We start from the raw sequence: 20,635 nt of genomic DNA, 5'->3' as shown, positions 1-20,635 counted from the left end.
GACGGTTAGCGTATTTTAGCATTCTGTCAGGGAGCAGGATAAAAAAAAAAATCCTTGCCTTGCTCTGTTTAAGGGTATAATCCAACAAATAACGCCCCATAAAACCACAGTTTGTCAGTTTTTAACAGTTGAGTGTTTGTACTGGTTAAACAGATCATGTGTTAATCAGTGGGCTTGTAGGTGGATTTGGTGACCTGTCGATAGGGAAGCCCCGATACCAGTATCTGGTCTCAGGGTCTATTCTGTGCTCATGTACTCATACTTGTAAAACTACTCCAATACAATCGCACCAGATACCACTAAGGCAACGTGATGTTCACCTCTCGTTAGTTGAGCCCAATAAGCCACTCAGCTGCAACAATAACAAACATACACCACATCAATTAATTTAGCTGTGAAGTTGTCAGCTGTGTGTCCGTCGGGCATCCTATGTCAGGGTTCTTGTCAGCCAGCTGATAATTAATGTGAAGACAGTAAGCCCCGAAGTTAGCAACAACGCTGGCTGACCTTTAAGGTTGATTCTCTGACAAACTGCTCCTGAGTCTTGTTTAGCTTGTTGTTTTTTTACTAGGTCTTTTAACCGATAGCATGGTATAGTTAATTATTAACATCCCTACTTCAAACTAGGCCTTGTTTGTATCAAGTAAACAACAAACTTTGGATTTTAAAATGTCAGGAAGTTATTGTGAAACTGTAATGTTATTATTAAATAATAGGTACTCAGTATTGGCAAGTACTGAAATGTTAGTACTAGGACTTGGTCTGAACAAAAGTGGTATCGGTGCATCCGTACCTGTGGAAAGAGCCAGGCTAGCTGAGTTAACCATCTCCTGGCTGCAGCTTAATATTTGACCGACAGATATCTGAATGGTTTTAATAATCCTGTCTAATTATTGACAATAAAAGGGGCATTTTTCCAGAGTTTTTAAAGACATTGCTCTCTCTCTCTCTCACCCAAATGAATAGATGTGAAACAGCGTGTTGGATAGATATAATATAGCGTGAATGCACCCCCCAGACATGATGGATTAATAAAAGCATTTTCAGTGGGGGTAGATTTCCTGTGGCTGAGTGGTGCCACAGCTGAATGACTGCAGATGAAACACTTCTCTGTGTGTGCTTCGGGTCCTACAGAGATTCAGCATAACTGTAGGCCAGCGTGGATGTTGTTTAAGGGGGTGAAAACTCATTGACATTCTCAAGCAAGGCTTGGCACTGTAGCAGTCTTTCATGTGCTAGAGAGTGTCTATCAGTGTGTGTGTGTGTGTGTGTGTGTGTGTGTGTGTGTAGTATGGGCTAGCCGTTGCCATAGTAACACAATGTGTGAGAGTGTGCACATTTGAGTTGCGTGAGTTTTGGAGGGTAGTGGATGACAGTTGGACTGGAGAAAAGATAATCTGGGAATGGTCCTGTAATGTGAATGGATGTGGTGCGTGGATGTGTGCTTGTGTGTGAACAAGGAGAAATTACTGTGTATTGTATATTCAGTTAAGTTAATAAGATGATTATTCATCAATTCAGTCTGTGTAGGCCGTGTCGAAGAAATTCTGTAACAGAGCCGTGTGTATGTGTGTATGTGTGTGTGTGTGTGTGTGTGTGTGTGTGTGTGTATGTGTGTGTGTGTGTAATACACAGAGAGACTAATAGCAGATGCTCTCTGGTCTTGTAGACATGCTCGAATGCTGCTGCCATCTGGTTGGCTGAGTGGAGCTGAAGGCGGGAAGGTGGTTGGTGTGAAATCATTGGCTAATGTGAAGGCTTAAGGCTTTAAATCCACTTAAGACAGAGCAGAGAGAGAGATAGGAGGGCAGTTACAGAGAGGGGGGGGAGTGTTATGGCTTTGTCCACTCACGAGGGCAGATGGAGAGAGCCTGGGCAGAGTGCAGAGGGGCGGTCATGCGTTGACAGGAGGAGGATGGGCGGATATTAAAAAAAAACTGAAGAAAAATCCAACATAAATCAGAGTATGTTTCAAAACTGCTTGAACAAGTTATAGGTGCATAAGTGGCCTGTAATGTCTTTGTTGATTATAATTATTATGAATTTTTATTTCATATTATTTTCAGACATTGCTGATTGCTGCTCGAGTCAGATTAATCAGCTCTTATTAGGCCACTGCAACAATGTATAATTGCACTTCCATTAAGTAGAGCCGCATGAGTAATTACATTTTTTTAAATGATCAAAATAAATGCACCAGAGGTTGAGATATCCTGACTTTCAGTCTCCTGCTATAGGTCCAAAATAACACTCATTACATCATCAGGGAGCTAAATGTTACAATAAGTGATGAAAGAGAGCTTGTGTACAGAAATGCAGCCGTGGTGACTGGTGCTCTTTAGGAGGTTATCTTTGTTCAGAGTCCTGCCTGTCCGTCTCCATCACATCAAACAGACTCTGCCTGTGGAGCCGAGCTACAAAGGGCGAGGACACACTGCCATCCTTTTTCTTTTCTTTTTTTTACATCTTTCAAAAATATTGTGACAGTTTAAACTTTCCTTAATCTTGTTTTCTCTCTTCACCTCCTTTTCTTTCCTTCACGCCAGTCAATGTTTATCTGTTGGTAATGCTCCCCATCCCTGCTTTTCCTCCAACCTCTGATCAGTCTTTCTGCTCCCTCACATCTCCCTGCTTTCAGGTTTTCATTTCCTCCCTTGCCTTTACATGCTTCATCTACTCTAAATTCAGCTTTTTCCCCCCCTTTCTCCATTTGATCCTTATGTTCTCTGTTTAATCCACTGGTATTTTCTCTTCCTTTGAGGCCGTTACCCTTCATTGTTAAATGGTAGCGTTGGAAACCAACAGGCCTAAGTTTCTTATCTTTAGAGCTGTAAGGTGGTGTCCAGCATACTACAGACTGAAAGGAAAGACAGAGATGGCTTGAGAAGAATTTAAAGGGTAATGCTTATGAACCACGATGCAATATAGAGACTTCAACATACTTCAGGTCTCAGGTACACGAGTTGTGCAAATGATCCCTATAACAGTAGCACATTCAATGGCAGCCATCCCGATAAACTAGAATAATGAGACACTTCAAGGCTGCACGTCCGGATATGAATGTCAAGTTTATGCATTCCAGTTATACCTCTTCAAGCCTTGACTTTTCCTTCACATCGCAGCAACAGAAGCGAGCTCCGTCCTCAGCATGTGCTCTAATTAACATTTGCAGCCGGCGTCCAGGTTGCTCAGCACGCAGAAACGGCACAAATAAGAAAAATACACCAACCTATATTGGGCTCACCCAGCAGACAGGGGGTGGTCAAATAAAAAGAAAGGCATCTCAGTGTCCTGTCGAAATAAATGTCTGTCTGTGTTTGCTTTCAAGTGGAGAGGAATATTTCTCCTCGTTGTCGTGTTCTTTTCTTACTTTTCATACTGACGGAGATGTTTTAGAGTCACAAGTATTTCCATCTGTGTGAGTCAACAGGCCAGCTCTCTGTCCTCTTTGTCATTTCCTTGTTCTTGTTGGTCAGAGTGTCTATTTACAGCTACATACTCATTATTCTCTGTTCTCTCCCTCAGGCCCTTGCGTCTCACCGAGCCTACCTCTTAACAGCACGTATTCCCACCAAGGTAAGAGCAGCAACTCTGCGGAATTCTACATTTCTTCCAGACATAACCACGACAACCAGTAGAAACAAATGATAGATTAGGTCAGCAAAATTATTGTTTTACAGGTCAGCTGCTTGAAAGTAAAATCATCACAAATTACAACGTTAGAAAATACCCAACACAATCTTTGATTGTCGCCATAGTTCGGTATCAATTGAAACATTTTCTAAAACCAGTTTTTGCAGTTGGCTTGTGACAGGCTCAGTTTAGTTGTTTAATTATCCTCTGAAGTCTTGTTTCCTTCTTCAACCGTTATGATTTAAACTTACTCCCAGTTAGCTTCTCTGTTTGTGCTGCAGAGTGGATTAAGGCTGGTGTTGTAGCGCTGCGTGTGCCTGCTTAAATGGCAGTTGTACAGCTGCTTGACATGCCTTTGTTTTTTAAGAACTTGCAACAGTGGTCCCATAATACAGCACAGATGGCAACTGTTAGCACCATCACCAGCAATGAAACATCTGTCATCATCGCCACCAGCATCATTTTCACCTCTGCAACAAGAAAACCAGCAGTGAAGTAATAAAGTGCAGATGTTCACTCAAACTTTCCAGCAGCACCGGTTCCACAACTATTACTATCTCTGCTGCCAATATTAAACTTCACAGACTTCAGCTTCTGTCTTGTGACCCACTGGGTCTGGTCCCCTAGCTTTTAAAAACATGCCCAGGGTGCTGGGACTTGATCCAGGACCCGGAAACCCTGAGCTTGGATAACTGGATATAAAAATGGGCTTGTCATACCCAGTTGCCATGGAAATGCAGATGTTCAAAAACATTTTTTCTGAGCCTTTTATAGGCTTAAAAGTTATTGACCTTGGGAATTGAAGTCGAAAAAATAATCAGAAGGTGCTTTAAAGCCAAGTTCATGCTACACAACTTTCAATGTAGTCAGATTGCTGAACTGTTCACACACAACTAATTGTCTAGTTATCAGGAGGTTTTCACACCAACAACAAGGCCACAACTTATAAGACCTTTCACCAGGAGGAATGTCTGGTCTTCCACATATGTGTCATTGGCACACGTATCACAAAATAGCCCAGTTCCCATGTACTAACTATTTATAGCATGTTTCCTCTTGGGGCAACAATAACTTTGGTCTTTTGTCACAAATTCAAAACCTACAGTAAAGTTTGTATTGTTAAAGGTGACCCCTCCCTCAGGTTTCCCCTCAACCCCCGTATTGTGCTCTCATTGGCTGTAGCTAACTCCCCCACAGGTCCAGGCATTTAGCCCGCTAGATATCTGGGATGCGTCTGTTATGCTTCGGTGAGCCTCTTGAGCAGTTTACACATTTGCGAGCGCCACGAAAACGCAGATTTGCCTCTGATCTGGGTCTTCTATCGAGGAGTAGAAAATCCGATCTGATTGATTGTGAGTTCAGTAGTAGAAAAACATCACAAAACATCCCATGATCAGACTATACACACACACACACACACACACACACACACACACACACACACACAAACAGATAAGCCACAAGATATCATAACGACATCTCTTGTACCAGGTCCAGGAAATACTTACAATTGCCCTTCAAAAAGCTGTATGCTTCCCGGTCAAAAGATTGCCCCCAGGGACAGTTTTAGGTGATTGATTGTTGCTTGAAAAGCAATGTATTGGTTTACTGGGAGTGGAAGAGGTCATAAAGAACACTGTTTCACGTGACGCCTTATGTTTCCAGTGTTATGAGCTGCAGGTTCAACATCTGTTTATTCAGCAGCCTCTGCATCTGTTTTCTATCCCTGTGCTCTCTTCCGACTTGGAGGGATTACATAAACACCTGCTTTACGAAGAACTTACCTCCTCAACATCCCTCCTCTCCTCAACTATGTTGTAGTACCCCTTTGAGAGTAGTTATTGGACTTGTAAGGTTAAGGTTTTTTAGACATGAATTGCTGAAGGATGAAGTAGGTCTGTCTGACTGTCTTGTTTATCCATAGTGAAAGCAAAATCCCTCCTCTGTTGACTTTCAGAAAACCTCCATCCCCTTCTTATCTGGCTCTGCTTAGCCAGATTACAACTACGGCTCACCTTTTTTTCCCTTTCAGCCATTTGTTCAGCTTTCTCACTGTCATCCGTCCAACAATCCAGATTGCTTCCTGCTCTTTTTATCCTTCAGTTGGGAAAAACGTCCTTTTATCGATCTGGTTTTCTTCCACAACTCACCACTGTGCCAAAAGTTACAGGAACAACCTACAATGTATAAAATCTAATTCAATCTAATAGATTTGATCTTTTAAGTTTGTTTTTGGCAAGGTACTCTCTGCAACAATCTGCACATGTTTAGTTGTAAAAAAAGATCTCATTGCAAATCCCCAGAATAAAAAATAATGATTTGAAAATGCCCAAAACTGAAATATATAGTTTCCAAAGGTATATAAAGAAAAAACAGAAGCATCAAATCCTCTCACAAGAGAAGCTGCCAATCCAGTTTGCTTTTACTGCATACTGTCATTTTTGAAAGATGAAGCTTGCCAACATCCATTTTAAAAGCCGACTGTTACAGTATTTCTCCTTCTATAGATTTTTTTAAAATGTGAAATCTATATCACAGCGGATATGAGTCAGCTGCAAATGAAGATTAGCCTCTGCTCACTGGTCCAACGCATGAGCTATTGGCTGTAATACGTATATTGACTGTATTAAGTTAAATGTTCTGGTTAAAATCTGTTTTCATCAAATTTAAGCTGAGGCAGTGTTGGGTGTTGCTTCAGGCTTCTGGCCATCTGATTGTGTTGTAAGCGATGGTTTGATTCATCATATATAAGATGCATCTCTGTCTGGAATCCCAGAGATCCATTGAAATCACACAAGAGGAGAATCACTAGGAGAGGATTTCATCAGTAACGGTCTTCTGAGCCGAAGGCTTAAATTCTAAAGTAAATGTGTGACGGCAGCAGTAAACCCTCAGTTAAACACTTCACTATGTATCTTTCATCTCCCTGTAGCGCTCTCCTGCTCTTCTCAGTGGGTTTTTCTGTGTGTGTGTGTGTGTGTGTGTGTGTGTGTGTGTGTGTGTGTGTGTGTGTGTGTGTGTGTGTGTGTGTGTGTGTGTGTGTGTGCGCCTCCGATTGATGGTTTGGCTCCTCTTGAGAAGCTGCAGGGCCTTCCAGTCTGTCAGCGTCTCCTCACAAACATGCACACATGTCTCACACCATAAACACGTCGCTCCTTCCCATTCCCTTCTTTTCTTTCTCTGTAGCCCCTCTTTGCTGTATATTTTACATACCTGTACACTCTGAGTTTATCTCCATTTGCTTTCTGCTTTATGTCAGAAGCATGGGAGTTTAGAAACTAAAATATCAGACATACCAACCATTAAATAATGGAAACGTCTCATAGAAACTTGACATTCCGTTTATAAATCCGACCCTTTGCAACAAGGTCCTAATGTCCACAAGGTCTGATCTTAAAACCAATCTCTGTACATCAACACATCCTCTGCATGAACACATTGAGGTTTCTATGAACATACAACAAAAAGACGAGTGGAGGAGAGTGGTTAAAGTGACAGACGGACAGTGAACGAATGAGTGAACGATGCAGTGACTCTGGCATTCAGTTTCCTCCCTGCACCTCCCAGCATGAGGTCTTGCCATTGGCTGGAGCTCATATCAGCATGCTCACTTATCATTGGTTGGCGCTCACTTTGGTATGCTATCATGCCATTTACTGGCTGTATAAAACCGATTTGGGCATGTTCACGGCATACTCTAACATCCAGCAAATGAATTGCAATACACAAATCGACACAATATATAATGCTGTATTACTTGTACTTGTAGTAGCACACTGACTTAATGAGTGAGTATGTAATGAGACATACGTAGTATACCGTTTTACAGGAAGTGGCTCCCTATAAAATGAAATGAAATTGATCTGCAACACCATTTTCTAATTCTACAGTAAACACTGAGCAAATGGACACACCTCTATAGTGATCTGGAACTTGAAAATACATTTACAGCATAATTGACAACAAATTGTGTGTACATTTTTGCCCCAGTAGTGTGCCTTGATTGATCTGCAACCATTTTACCTGCTCCATCTGTGTTTTGATGATATTTTTTATTTGCATTGCATTCAGGATGATACCTTATGGCAAAATTATTTAGTAAATGTCAGATATACAGTAGCAATTACCTAAAGTTTGCTAAAATTAGCCACCATATTGTAAGCTATGGCCGTAAAGGATAAAGTAAGGCTGTAAGAATCTAAAGCCTTTTGATTAAAAAAGCCCACAATTACATTATGGGATGGAAATAATGGTCTGTGTGTGTGCATGTTTACAATGGTCCAACAATTGTGGTTGGCGATTGTGAAATTATTTCTAGCTTGTAGACTGAACATGAATGAGTCACCACAAGCAGTGGTGAAATAAACACACACACACACACACACACACACTCACACGCACACACACTGCAGTCAGACAGTAGACAGGCAGTCTGCTTATCCTCTCCATCCTCTCATCTCTGAGCCAAGCCTCAGGAACACTGAACCCACCTGGAATAGTCTGGCCTTGCTGCCTGGCCTGCCCTCAGGCACTCTACTGTTTGTCTGTGTTTCACAAAAAGAAAGAGATGGAGTGCGGGAAAACTGTGTGCTCCATATACAGTTGTAGGCATTTGTATTGACAGGTTCCCCCCTCTCTCACATTAAAGGAGATCTGTCCTTTTAGGCTTGGAACAGCAGGCTGCTGCTTTTCTTTGTCCTGAAATGCTATGAAAGAAATAGAAAACGTGACTTGTTTCACAAACTTGTTTTTGCAAAGTCTGTCTTTGGGATATGAATAGAGAAATGAAGCAGAGGCCTTTTTCTGTTTACTATCAGTGTACTATTTGGATTCAGACAATTCAGGGAGACAGATTGAAAACACTTAAGAAAAGAATGGTTGAGAGAGTGGACATAATACATTCTTTGAGCCTACAAAAGTGTGTAATGTCGCCCAGAAAGAACCTGTAAATGTGTGAGTCAGTGCTCTAGTTGTCTGCACATGGGGCAAAAAGAACGAAGAAAAAAGAAATGACTGCAATCCTACCTATTCATTATGGAGCAGGCATATTTTTACACAACATTCCTTAGACAGACAGTCACTGACTGTTGTTATTATTAGGTACAATTATCCCACATACACAGCATACATACTGCACAGACACTATAGAAGAAGTGAGCAGTCACTGTGATGTCACCCATCAGTTAGTAGGCCGACGTTTTCAAGCCTCGAATTTGGTGTTTTGGCCGCCGCCATCGTGGTTTTATTGCAACCAGATGTGACACGAGAGGGTAGAGCAAGTACAACCAAATGCTGAACAATGTAAAAACAATGCATTTTTAGTTGACCGAAAATGAAAACATACTCAATCTCAAAGTAGCCACGTCCTAAAGCATTCCATCTTTATCGCCATAATTTACTAAATGAAACATCATGCATCATGAATCTGACTTATTTTTGCAACCAGAGAAGTCACCCCTTTCTGACTAGGAAGAAAGAATGAAGGTTTAAGGGGAATTTATTCAAATATTTACAACCGCAGCTTTTCATTCTCTAACAATAATAATAATAACAATATTAATAATAATAATCATAATGAACTCATAACTCCGATAATTCTTTAATATCGCTTTCTTTGCCCCTTCTCTGACCTTTAGGATGTTATGAAGTCATGCCTATGTCTGACAGAGTTTATGTATTTTAATGGTGGTTTTGTGCTCTTTTTGTAGGTGGAACACTCCTTTAATTACCTGGAGATCCAGGGGATTGCTTGTAACAAGCCTACACAGGTACAGTACCAAAACTAACAGTGTCCAGCACACTCTGAGGGCATTTAAGGTTTCACATTTTACAAAATACACTTACTTGCTTTCTTGCTGAGAAAAAGAGAAAGAGAAAAATAAATTGTCAGCCTCTCTCCCTCTAAATTACCTCACTCTACGGCAAGCAACTGTGCTTTATATATGGTCATCTATACATTTATATTAGTGTGCAGATGAAAGAAACAATGTGTTGATTTTTAAATATTTGTTAACATTGAACTGGTTCAAGTTATTTCCCCCTATTTCTAGTCTATATATTTAGCTAACAATAGGTCCACACTCAACACACATGGAGAGTGGTATCAATCCTCTCACCTAACTCTTAGCAAGAAAGCAGATCAATGTATTTTCCAAAATACAACTATTCCTTTAAATTGTTCTTTACCAGGTGAAACAGGTTCGACTCTTGCATGTAATAGTGTAATGCACTGGAGCAGGACGAACGATTTACTGAAACACCTGAACCCAACTTCCCCAGTTTAAAGACAGCGCCTGTAATCACAACATATTTATATTACAGTCGCCACACGGTAGACTGAAGTGAGAGGATGGAAATCAGCATTTGCAAGTATAATCCTTAAAAATGTATGAGACACCAAAAACATATCTGGGTCCAGAAACGATGTTTCCCGTCTGGGAAGAGCTTCCATTTGGCTTTTTGACCAGTGCTGGCCAGCTGTCAGTCAACAGGATCTACATACAAAATATGATAATCCATCATTAACCACAGAGTTTCTGCAGCTGAACCTCTCTCCCACTCATCTCCACAGATGTCAGTCCTCTTAATATCTTGACTGATGGTCTCCGATGTTTAATAAGAATCAGCAAGGATTATGTTAATTTTGGCCTATAAAGGAGCCATGTATCACCTTACATCAGCATATGCATAACTGCGGTGCTGAAGTGGTTCGCCTGTCTTGGTAAATGTCTTTATAGCTTCACTTCTCTCAAGACAAAGATGTGGGCTGCTATGTGGTTGAGTGGATGGAAGGATGTGTTGGTTTATTCTTATTAATTATATTATTGCTGGGTAGATTCGATGGAGTAGACGAGCAGAAAAGCGGAATAGTAGGATAAAAACATATAGATAGACACATAATGCATTCAGGTTGTATCCTTTCACTGCCAATAAACTAATAGTTTAAGGTAGATTTTTATTTCGACTCAGTGAAGAAAACTGGATGACTTAATCTTAATAAGAAGAACTGTGGTTGAAGTGGGTTGAGGTGCATGCTGGTGTGCATCACTAATTAATAATGTGTGGTTTCAGCTGTTTATAGAGTACGAGCGTGGCTCCTTCTCTCTGAAGCTACTGTCTACTGAAGAGGTCAATGAGGTGGTCGCTCACATAGGAAACTGTCTGCTCAGGATATGTCCCGGTCTACCACCTAGGTGAGTTCCACCATTATATGTGTGTGGTTGTATGCAACAGTTCATGTGGTTTTTAATGGATTTATTTAAATATGTCAATCATGTGAAGAGATTTGAATAAATCCTTATTATGATGTAGTTACTCCATCTGACAGTATATCTATTATACATCTTTTAGTTTGTCTGCACACTCACATTTTGATGTTGCATCACACATTGGATGTCTTTGTTGAATTATGCTTTAAAAAAAACAAAAAAAAATGCTTAAAATGCCCAGAGTTTAACCAGGTGCAACAGACCCAGATAAGATATGATCTTTAATAGTCACTGTGGTTCAATCTAATCTACAGCATTCTGTATTTGATCTCCAAAAAAAAAAACTATGCAACATCTCACCTCATAATGCAGATGTGAATATCATTCAATGTTTTGTTGAGAACAGGAAGCATGACAGTTAATGCAGAAATGATTACAGATGTAAAACCATAAACGTTCATGACTTTGTCTTGTAAACAGAACAAAGACTTTGACTTGACAGAGAGGCTGACGTTTGTATGTTTGAGCTGCAGTCGATTTAATGCTGCATTGATTTAGATTTTTCTACATTAGACATTACATGTTTTGTTTATGTAAATTGGGTTACTATTAAGAGTACTCAGCAACGTCCTTCTTTCTCCATGGCCACTGACAAGTAAGAAAGTAGCGTGAACCTGCTTGTTGGAAAGTCTTTCAAAGGGATTATGGGATTTTGAGCATTTCTCCAGACTATTTGGGAAATGTAGAAACTAAATGATGTTTTAATCTGTCTTATCTTCTCAGTAAAGTGATGAAGAAGCTCTGCATGGAGCCTCCAGACAGGCTGACCTCTCTGCAGACTCTATGGGAGAACAACAAGCCTGCGGAGCCCGGACCTTGTGGTATGAATCTGTGACTCTAGAGTTTTTACTGTGTGCTCCTTCATCCCTGAAATGATGAATGATGTGTGTCCATAGTGATTTCACATCAGCGCTATTTAAAGCATTTGAATGGAAATTATTGTAGTTTCATATTCCAAACACATTTTTACTGAATCCACATCCCACAGCTCTGTCATACTTTTGTTGTGTCCGCTCTCTCTTCCCGCCTAGGTGGGTTTTCTCCGATGTACAGATGTGTTTGTGACTGGTTGGGGCTGCCGTACAAAGAAGAGGTCCAGTGGGTCAGTAGTATTTGCATTCTTTTGTGCAGTGGCACCGCATTGACAGATTCTGGTTCAACTGTGCATCAGTGCTGTTGGCTGCATGACATAAAACGGCATGGATCCCTTTGATAAATAGGACAGCCACAACAGTATGAATATAGCACCCGTCTGCCTCATATCTTTAGATTTCTTAAGATCTTTTTTCAAGGTCTTGCTCCTTCTTGTCCAAAATGAAATGACTCTTTCTGTACTGTGTATGTTTCATCTGCTCAGTGCACGTTGTGTTTGAATACGACTCATCAAGAAATTGCTAACAGACATGTTTGTCAACATGGTAACTTCCCAGGATGTGGACACCATCTATTTGACACAAGACACCAGAGAACTCAACCTGCAGGACTTCAGCCATCTGGAGAACAGGTGAGTGTTGGCACAGGAAAGTAAGAGATAATAATATAATAATGATTGCACCAATATGAGGCCATGTGGCTGAAAACATTTGTAGAAATAAAGAAAAATAATAATTAAGAGGTCTGTGGTCTGACAAGATTTATTTTCTACGTAGAACATTGCTGAAGTCACCACTAAATGAAGGTCATACTGATGAAGAACACTATTTAGTTGTAGCTATGACCTTTTCTTTCCCCCTCAGGGATCTGGTGGCTATAATAGCAGTCCTGGAGTTTAACCAGTGGTTCACCAAGCTCTCCACCAAGGACTACAAACTGGTTAGTACCCCCTTTCCTGAAAACCCTGCTCTCGCTCGCTAATCATGTCTGCTCGGATTTTACATACTTGTACATTGTGTTGGCTGAAATAATGACAATGTTATTCTGCTACCACAAAACGGCAAAATAATCCAGATATAATCCCTTTTAGAGTTAAGTAGTGAGGAGTATCACTACTTAAAATGGATGAGTGTGTCTCTCCTTGTCTACTTTCTTGTCAGTTTGTCCTCTCGATTCCTGTCACATTTATTAAGCTCCTGTTTCTCACTTCCTTACTGCACTGGTGCAGCACTAGTAGTAGTAGTAGTAGCAGTAGCAGTAGTAGCAGTAGTACTACTAGGTGTTTATTATCTTAGTTTAGCATATTACATGCTAACATTTGCTAAAAAAAGTTTTGAGCATGGACTAAAGCAGCTGACTAGGATGGCCTGACAAACCAATCAGCAGTCTGGCATTACTGTGTTATGGTTGTTCAAAACTGGCATGTAATTAAAGGTCATCATTTTAAAATCTAGTTATAATGAAACTTGGATGATGGATCTAAGTTGGTCCAAAAAGCTGCCTACATTTTGCTATGTGCTTATTATTTCTGTGTCTTCCTATAGCATAGATTTAGCATAGATTCTACCTTTGCCTAACTAGTCTGTATTTATCTGGCTGTGCATGTTTCTCCCTTTGTTTCCTCGATCTCTTCCTCCGGTCTGTTGACTGAGGATCAGTCCAATGTTCTCGTGTGATAAGACTCTTAATCTTGACGAGACAAAGAGGCTCAATGTCTCAAGCTGTTGCCCCCCTGCAGCACTCCATTACGAACTCTCCATCTCAAGGCTTTGCTCAGTCTCACCAATTACCACACGCAGCAAACAATTATCTCACGCCTCCGTCACAGACAATTCCTTTTGTATTGATTTTGAAAATCCTGCCCCTCACCGTGCCATGTTCATATTCAGGCTCAAATTCTCACCCAGGCACATGTGCACCAACGTGTGTCCTTCCAGACCCAGATTACTGTGTATTATAATGGACCTTCAGGCCCCTGCGTTGGGAAGGTTTCAGCACGTGTATTAAAATGATTTAAAGTGTGTTACTTGAGTGCTTTCGGTGAAGCTATAGATGGTATTTCTTGTATTTTGGACTATGTTGTGTTTGTCGTGCAAAGAGGCAGATTTTGTGTGCGTATTTGGCCGCCGTTTATTGCAACAGAAACTCCTTTTTTGTTTAAGGAAACGTCAATCTTGTTTTCCCATTGTTATGTGTGTGCATGTTTATACCGTGATAATGGAGAATCAAGGGGTGCATGGATGTGCTCTGAAGCGTGATTTTGAGTTATTTTTGATCCTGCGCCAGTGGAAAGATTAGCAATTTAGTAAGATGAATAAGAAGGGAACAGAGAGTGACAGAGAAAAGGTGACGACAGCAAACAGAGCTGTGAGACAGAAAGACAAAGGTAGTGGAGAGGTCAGTGGACAGAATGAATGGGTGAGATGCCAGATAAATAAGGAAATGAGTCAGAAGCTATCAGGAAAGAGGGATCAGATCTAAAGAAGGAAGCCAGAGCAGGAGATAGACTGAAGAGGAACTAGACATTTCCAGCTTGGGAAAGTAGACGCCAAATCTATCAGCATGTGAAAGTTCAACTCAAGGGCAAGACCGAGCCTGAGAGACTGCATCTGTGTAACTGTGTGCAGCTGCACAGAGAAGTATCTAAAAGAAATGTCATAATGAAGGAAAAGCAGAGAAGCAGTTAGTGAGATGTGAAACATTAAATGCATGAGCCTCAGGCTTAAATTACAGTGTAACCATCTCAATCAAACAGATAAGTAAGCTGAATACACACTCACACACACACAAACACACACACACACACGGCTATCACAGCGAGGGATTATGCTGCTCATACTCAGTTCAATCAGGCTGTTTGTCTTGTGGTGTAATCAAGATGCTGGGCCGAAAATGAGAGAGGAGGAGACGAGGAGAGCACAGGGGTGGTGAGGACTGCCCTCCTGATTACCTCATGATCACACAGCATGCGTGTGCATGGACATGTGTGATGTAGTTCAGCAGGACGGAGGGTCAGAACAGCACAGCATGACGAGGCTCTTGTTAACGGGTGGTAAATGGTGCTGACAGTGTCACTGTGCTGTCCCCGATTGTTTTATTGTGAAAATAATCCCCCCCGCTATAATCGTCTCTCCTCTTTTTCTCCATATCATCCCTCTCCTTTTTCTGCATTATGCGTCATCCCTCGCTGCCCTCCATCATTCTTATTCCCCTTCTTTAATACTCACAGTTTCACAGAGTAAACGTGTGAACAACAGTTCCTTTCTTCTATTTCTCTCTCTCTCTCCCGTTGTCTCTCCATTACCCCTCTCTCCTTTTCTCCCGTCTGTCTCTCCCGCCTCACTGTAGATAACAGTGTCGCCAGTGTTTTGGCCACACTGAGGCTGCTGGTAGAGAGAAACAGGGCCTTGTAGCATAAATGTCAAAAATACAATAAAAACAACCAAACAATGGTCCAGTAAGGTGCTGCTTTTGTGATGGAAAATATTAGTGTTGTGAATTTGCATAGAACCATTTGAATTACTGCTGTAAGGCAAACAGGATGTGCGTTAGTCTACATGGAGTATGACGCAGCACATAGTGAACTGGGTCAGTGAACATCTAGGTAGGACATGGACGTCCAACTGTTGAATTTTTAATTTTTGTCTAAATATGAGTGCCTTTGCTCCCCAGACACTCTATCCTGCAGTGTTGAGGCTACAGAAGCGAGACAACTTGTCTCCCTCTGAAGTGTCTCCAGTCTCTCCTTGTCACGCATACATGCTCTTAAGCAAAAGAGACACAAGTCACTTTTTTTTTTTACATCTGCAGTGTAGTTTGAATTAACAAAAATTAACCAGAGTACTTTCACAGCATTTTGCACAAGAACACTTGTGGGAATCATGTGCCCCAAAAGAACATTTCTGTGTCATTCCTATGACCTTGAATGTTTCAATCCAGGCTTTGCTGCTCTGGATAGAAGGGTTAATTACTAGCCACTGTTTTATCAAGCACAAATACAAAAGCTATGGTACATTTAGGTGTTTTGCCTTGTTTAAATTATACCACCTGCAAAATTATGTATTACAAAAGTTATTCCTGACATGTGTGTGTGTGTGTGTGTGTGTGTGTGTGTGTGTGTGTGTGTGTGTGTGTGTGTGTGTGTGTGTGTGTGTGTGTGTGTGTGTGTCTTCAGTCTGCAGATGTGTGTGAGCAGATCCTTCGGGTTGTGTCTCGCTCCAGTCGACTGGAAGAGTTGGTTCTGGACAACGCAGGACTCAAAATGTGAGATTATGTAAACTATTAAAAGGGGAAACACACCAATTTCACACTTTTTTTTTACACTACATGAACCTACTGGCAGAGCTTTGTCAAGTGTGATAAAATGACTGAAGTGTAAAAACTAGATCTTGAAGCCTCCATGACCTTTCACACTCTACAGTGATTTTGCCCAGAAGCTAGCTGCTGCCCTGGCCCACAACCCCAGCTCAGGACTCACCACCATTAATCTTGCCAACAACCCGCTGGAGGACAGAGGTATGATATCTGCTATTATTCTGTGGGTGTTCCGTACTGTGTTCTTAATGGCTCTGTTCTACATCTGCAAAGGTAATTCTACCACCAAAGTGATTGATGCATTCAACATTCAGATTTCGCTTGCCAACTCTTAAAAGCAACATTGTATCCTATACACACCACAGCCTGTCCCAAGGATAGAGTATGATAATATTGACCGTTTACATTCACTTGTTACAGTGCGGTGAGGACAACAAGTTTAATATGTCATCATATATCTTGAAGCCTCTCTATCCAGAACACATGAATTAAAGATATTCCACCAAATATTCAGGCAGTGGCATGTAAACCTACGACAGATTCCTGGGTTTACAATTCTCATGTAAAAGGTACCACAATGATCTGACAAACATGCCATATTCTTTTTGATGTTCACGATCTCTCATATTCCTGTGATAGACATTTAAAGGTTGTTTATGTCTATAGATATGTTTTGTGTGTTCACTATGATGTCACTATGAGGAGAATCATTGTCGTTTTCCATTTACTGTCCCTTGCTGCAGGAATCTCCTCCCTGGGTGCTCAGTTTGCCAAACTTCGTATGGGGCTCAAGCATTTAAACTTCTCCAAAACCTCACTATCACCCAAAGGTATTTGATGTCTTCTGTTTACAGTTCTTAAAACAGTGGATAACCTTTGAAAACATTGAAAATATGCTTGGCATAATAAAAAAATGTGATCAGATGTCTTTCCTGTTTGACTTTTGATTTATGTTCTCCCTAACGACCAAGTGCAAACAACATCTTCCACTAATAGGATCAAACCTCCCACTGCGGTGCTAATGACACTGAATTATATCACTATTAACACTGTGAGTGAGAGAGAGGGACAAAGAGCAATATGTGTTTGTAATGAAGACAACCATATGCATGTGTTTCATTTGCATAAATGCTGCTTACTAGACCACTTCAATCAGTAGAGCCCTAACCTTTTGGCAAGCTGCAAAATCCTTCTGCACTAATGGCCTTTAATGAAATGCTATCAAGGGGCCGATTGTTTTTATGCCAAAAAAAAAAAAAACGCTGGGGATTTTTTGTAATTCTTGTCATCATTTCTAGATTAAATGTAACCATTGTCAACAATCACATGCAGCAGAAATATTTTCTTGGCTCTCATCAAATGTAAAGGGCAGTCTGTAAACATGCTCTGCTTTAAGGCAATCAATAAAGAGCCATCATTCTTTACAATGTAGGGTTAGTGAAAGTGTAAACTAGCTGCAGGCCCAATCTATAATCTAGACCTCCAAAGCCCCCAATGATTAGAGCAAAGGTGGAGGATTAAGTCATTTTCACCTTTTCTAGCACTGATTTTATTTAGTGAAGCAGATTCACCATTTGATCTTTTCAATTTTGATTTCTGTTGAATGTAACTACAATATGTTGAATATTTGCATTTATTGCGGATATCTTGAATATGTGTCGTCTCCCTTAATCGTCTGTATCATTTCTGTGTATCACATCATCACTCCTCCATTTTCAACTCTTCTCAGCTGTTCTGTTGACAGTCACACCTTGATTTACTGCTCGTTCACGTGTCAGCCATGTGACAGCCTCGACACGGGTCAATGGCTCTATGCAGACGATGATGATATCATTGCAATAACACACACACACACACACACACACACACACACACACACACACACACACACACACACACACACACACACACACACACACACAGACTTTCTGTCTCTTAAATACATCCTAGACATTTGAACGATAGCAACACCTCATGATGCTTGAGAGTGGAGTCGTGTTTTTATAATAAAAAAATGATTTTATGTATTTTCCTATTATTTAAAAAAGGAGAACATCTCATCCTCAACATTGCTTGACCCTGAAAAAGGCGTATCATTACATGAACACAATCATGAGGAGGCATGCTCTTTTCACTCTCCGTTCTGATGCCATGCTTTCCTGTCTTCACCCACTGTTCATTTCCTCTGCTATTTCCTTCAATATGCTGTCAAAACATCAAGTGGAGATTTGAGGGTTGTGATAATGCTGATATTGCAGTGTGTGTGTGTGTGTGTGTTGTAGGGGTGAACAGCCTTTGTCAGTCACTGAGTGCCAACCCATCCATCCCCAGCAGCCTGGTCCATCTGGACCTCTCAGGGAATGTCCTCCGAGGAGACGACATGCAGGTCTGATCCATCTTAGAGCTCCTAGCAATAACGCTCATTGATTGAAACTGTTCGATGCTGCTGTGGTGTGGAGGGACCTTTTCTGACCATTATAAATCCGTTAGCATGTCTCTCAGTTGGAGAGCATCGACTCAGGAAATTCTAAATCTTTCTAGTGCACGAAAACAGGGATGTAGGAGAGACTCTCTGCTGTGGGCTCACACATCAGTCTAGTCTAATAGACACAATCACACACATCACAGTGATGTACTGTGTTTAAAACTAGACAACAAATCATGATCCTTACAGACACAGAGGTTTGTATCACCTTTCGACCAAAACGCTGCAGTGCAATAGTTTGACATTTTGGGAAATATTTGATTTTTGGCCAACAGTAACATGAGAAGACTGAAGCCCCTCTCAAGTCTGTACAGTAAATATGAAGCTTGCACCAGTTGGTTAACTTAGTTTAGCGCAAGCACTGCAAACAGCTGACCTCTAAAGTGAAATTATTTACTGGAGTCCAGGAAGTTACTGCATCCTGCCAAGAAATATTCCAGCACATGACAAGATTTGAAATTATGGAAAATGATGAATAAGCACAGGAAAGGGAAAGAAGGATAATAAACAAGAAAACATGACGGAAAATACCTAACAAAAGCTAAATAAATTCTGTTTAAGAGGACCTTATTAGTTAGCATTTCTCACTATGGTCAACAACACATCAGTCTGCTAACACACTGCATTCTCCAGAAGATTCTTCTCTTTTGTATCAATGTGTGTTATATTTTGCTTTCCATTTAGCATTTCTACCACTTCCTGGCTCAACCCAACAGCCTGGCAACCCTTGACCTCTCCAACACTGATTGCTCCTTGGACCAGGTGAGTCAGGAGAAGGAACACTGATATGATATCCTGCCTATTAAAAAACAATCGATAAGGAGATATACATGATGGATGACATATTTTTAACAAAACAGACCCTACAGAATGAGAGAATAATGTTATGTAAACACAAGGCATGCAATTCCGGTTGGCCCTCATTATGCTGTAATGTAAGATGAAGTGGCAGCCATGAATATCTGTGTTGCAGGGAATGCAATCCAGTTGTATACACCCACTCAATCTGTGGTGCCAGGCGCGGCTTGTGAAGTGATCTGAATGCCGTATGTCATGCATTGATGTGGGTCTAAGAGCCAAATACAGCTTATTGATTAGTCTGAGATGTAGCCAGCTGTCGGCCTGTCACTGAACATATTGATTAGCTCCTAAATCATATTTTGTCTCACACATACAGCCACGTCTAAACACAGATGCAACACCTTCTCTTTTCCAAGTACAGCAGCAACAACTCAACAATCCTCGAGTTAATGCTGCCCATATGTTGTGGTAACACATTCTGTATGTTTTCCAGGTTTGCTCGGCCCTGCTGCGAGGCTCGGTCGAACACCTCTCTGTTCTAAACGTGTCAAAGAGTGTCTTCCCTCACAGGTAAGACCTCATCTGGATTGTACTTACAATGTCTGTTGAACAAGAATGCATTTCCCAAATACTATCACAGGTGAGATGACACCTGTAATTATTCCCTTAAAAGGCAGATTTGACCTGAAATAACAGACTTGTTACAGCAGTTCTTTTTAACCAAAGCTTCAGTCTGTATGTTGGTGTCTGACACCTGCTGGTGATAACGTGTAATTGCAGACGAGATGAAATTCAGGATGACACGAGTGTATGTACGTTTGTATCTGGTTGGTGTGTGTGTGTGTGCGTGTGTGTGTGTGTGTGTGTGTGTGTGTGTGTGTGTGTGTGTGTGTGTGTGTGTGTGTGTGTGTGTGTGTGTGGCTTGTGCAGATCTCATGTGTAACAGATGGGTGGTGGGTGGAGTTTTCTTCCCATTATTATCTCTCGTTCCAGTGTGCCTCGAGGGAGTTGAGGACTTCATCAAGGGGAGAGAGGGGGGGGGGGGGGGCAGAGGATGGTAGGGGTGGGGGGGGTGGGGGGGTGGGGGGGGTGGGGGGGTGGCGGAGGGTAGATAGAAGGAAGATGTGCAGAGAAAAAGTGGGAGAGGAGGAAGCATTTGGAGAGAAGAAGAGAACATCAGTGTAGGAGACTTGGAAGGAAAAAAAAAGGGAATTGAATATGCACATACAGTGGCAGAAGCAGACACGAGTTACACAGAAGT

General features: G+C 41.2%; 2 protein-coding genes across 3 annotated transcripts in view; both read left to right on the top strand.

Annotated features, from left to right (window-relative positions):
• Window positions 1–20,635, top strand: part of LOC311023899 (secretagogin-like) — a 168,193-nt gene that overhangs the window by 113,762 nt on the left and 33,796 nt on the right. The gene's annotated exons all lie outside the window — the stretch shown is intronic.
• LOC311024580 (F-actin-uncapping protein LRRC16A-like) overlaps window positions 1–20,635 on the top strand; it is a 61,404-nt gene that overhangs the window by 17,801 nt on the left and 22,968 nt on the right. For both annotated transcript variants that reach the window (XM_084027043.1, XM_084027044.1), the window contains exons 3-15: window positions 3,526–3,576; window positions 9,342–9,401; window positions 10,705–10,826; window positions 11,625–11,722; window positions 11,933–12,003; window positions 12,332–12,405; window positions 12,638–12,713; window positions 15,949–16,037; window positions 16,195–16,289; window positions 16,832–16,918; window positions 18,371–18,474; window positions 19,258–19,335; window positions 19,868–19,944. In XM_084027043.1, the coding sequence (XP_083883169.1) occupies window positions 3,526–3,576; window positions 9,342–9,401; window positions 10,705–10,826; window positions 11,625–11,722; window positions 11,933–12,003; window positions 12,332–12,405; window positions 12,638–12,713; window positions 15,949–16,037; window positions 16,195–16,289; window positions 16,832–16,918; window positions 18,371–18,474; window positions 19,258–19,335; window positions 19,868–19,944 (1,082 nt within the window). The remainder of the gene's footprint in view (window positions 1–3,525; window positions 3,577–9,341; window positions 9,402–10,704; window positions 10,827–11,624; window positions 11,723–11,932; window positions 12,004–12,331; window positions 12,406–12,637; window positions 12,714–15,948; window positions 16,038–16,194; window positions 16,290–16,831; window positions 16,919–18,370; window positions 18,475–19,257; window positions 19,336–19,867; window positions 19,945–20,635) is intronic.

The sequence above is a fragment of the Eutrigla gurnardus genome (assembly GCF_963514095.1).
Source record: "Eutrigla gurnardus genome assembly, chromosome: 14".
NCBI lineage: Eukaryota > Metazoa > Chordata > Actinopteri > Perciformes > Triglidae > Eutrigla > Eutrigla gurnardus.
This window is presented reverse-complemented; position numbering and strand designations above follow the sequence as displayed.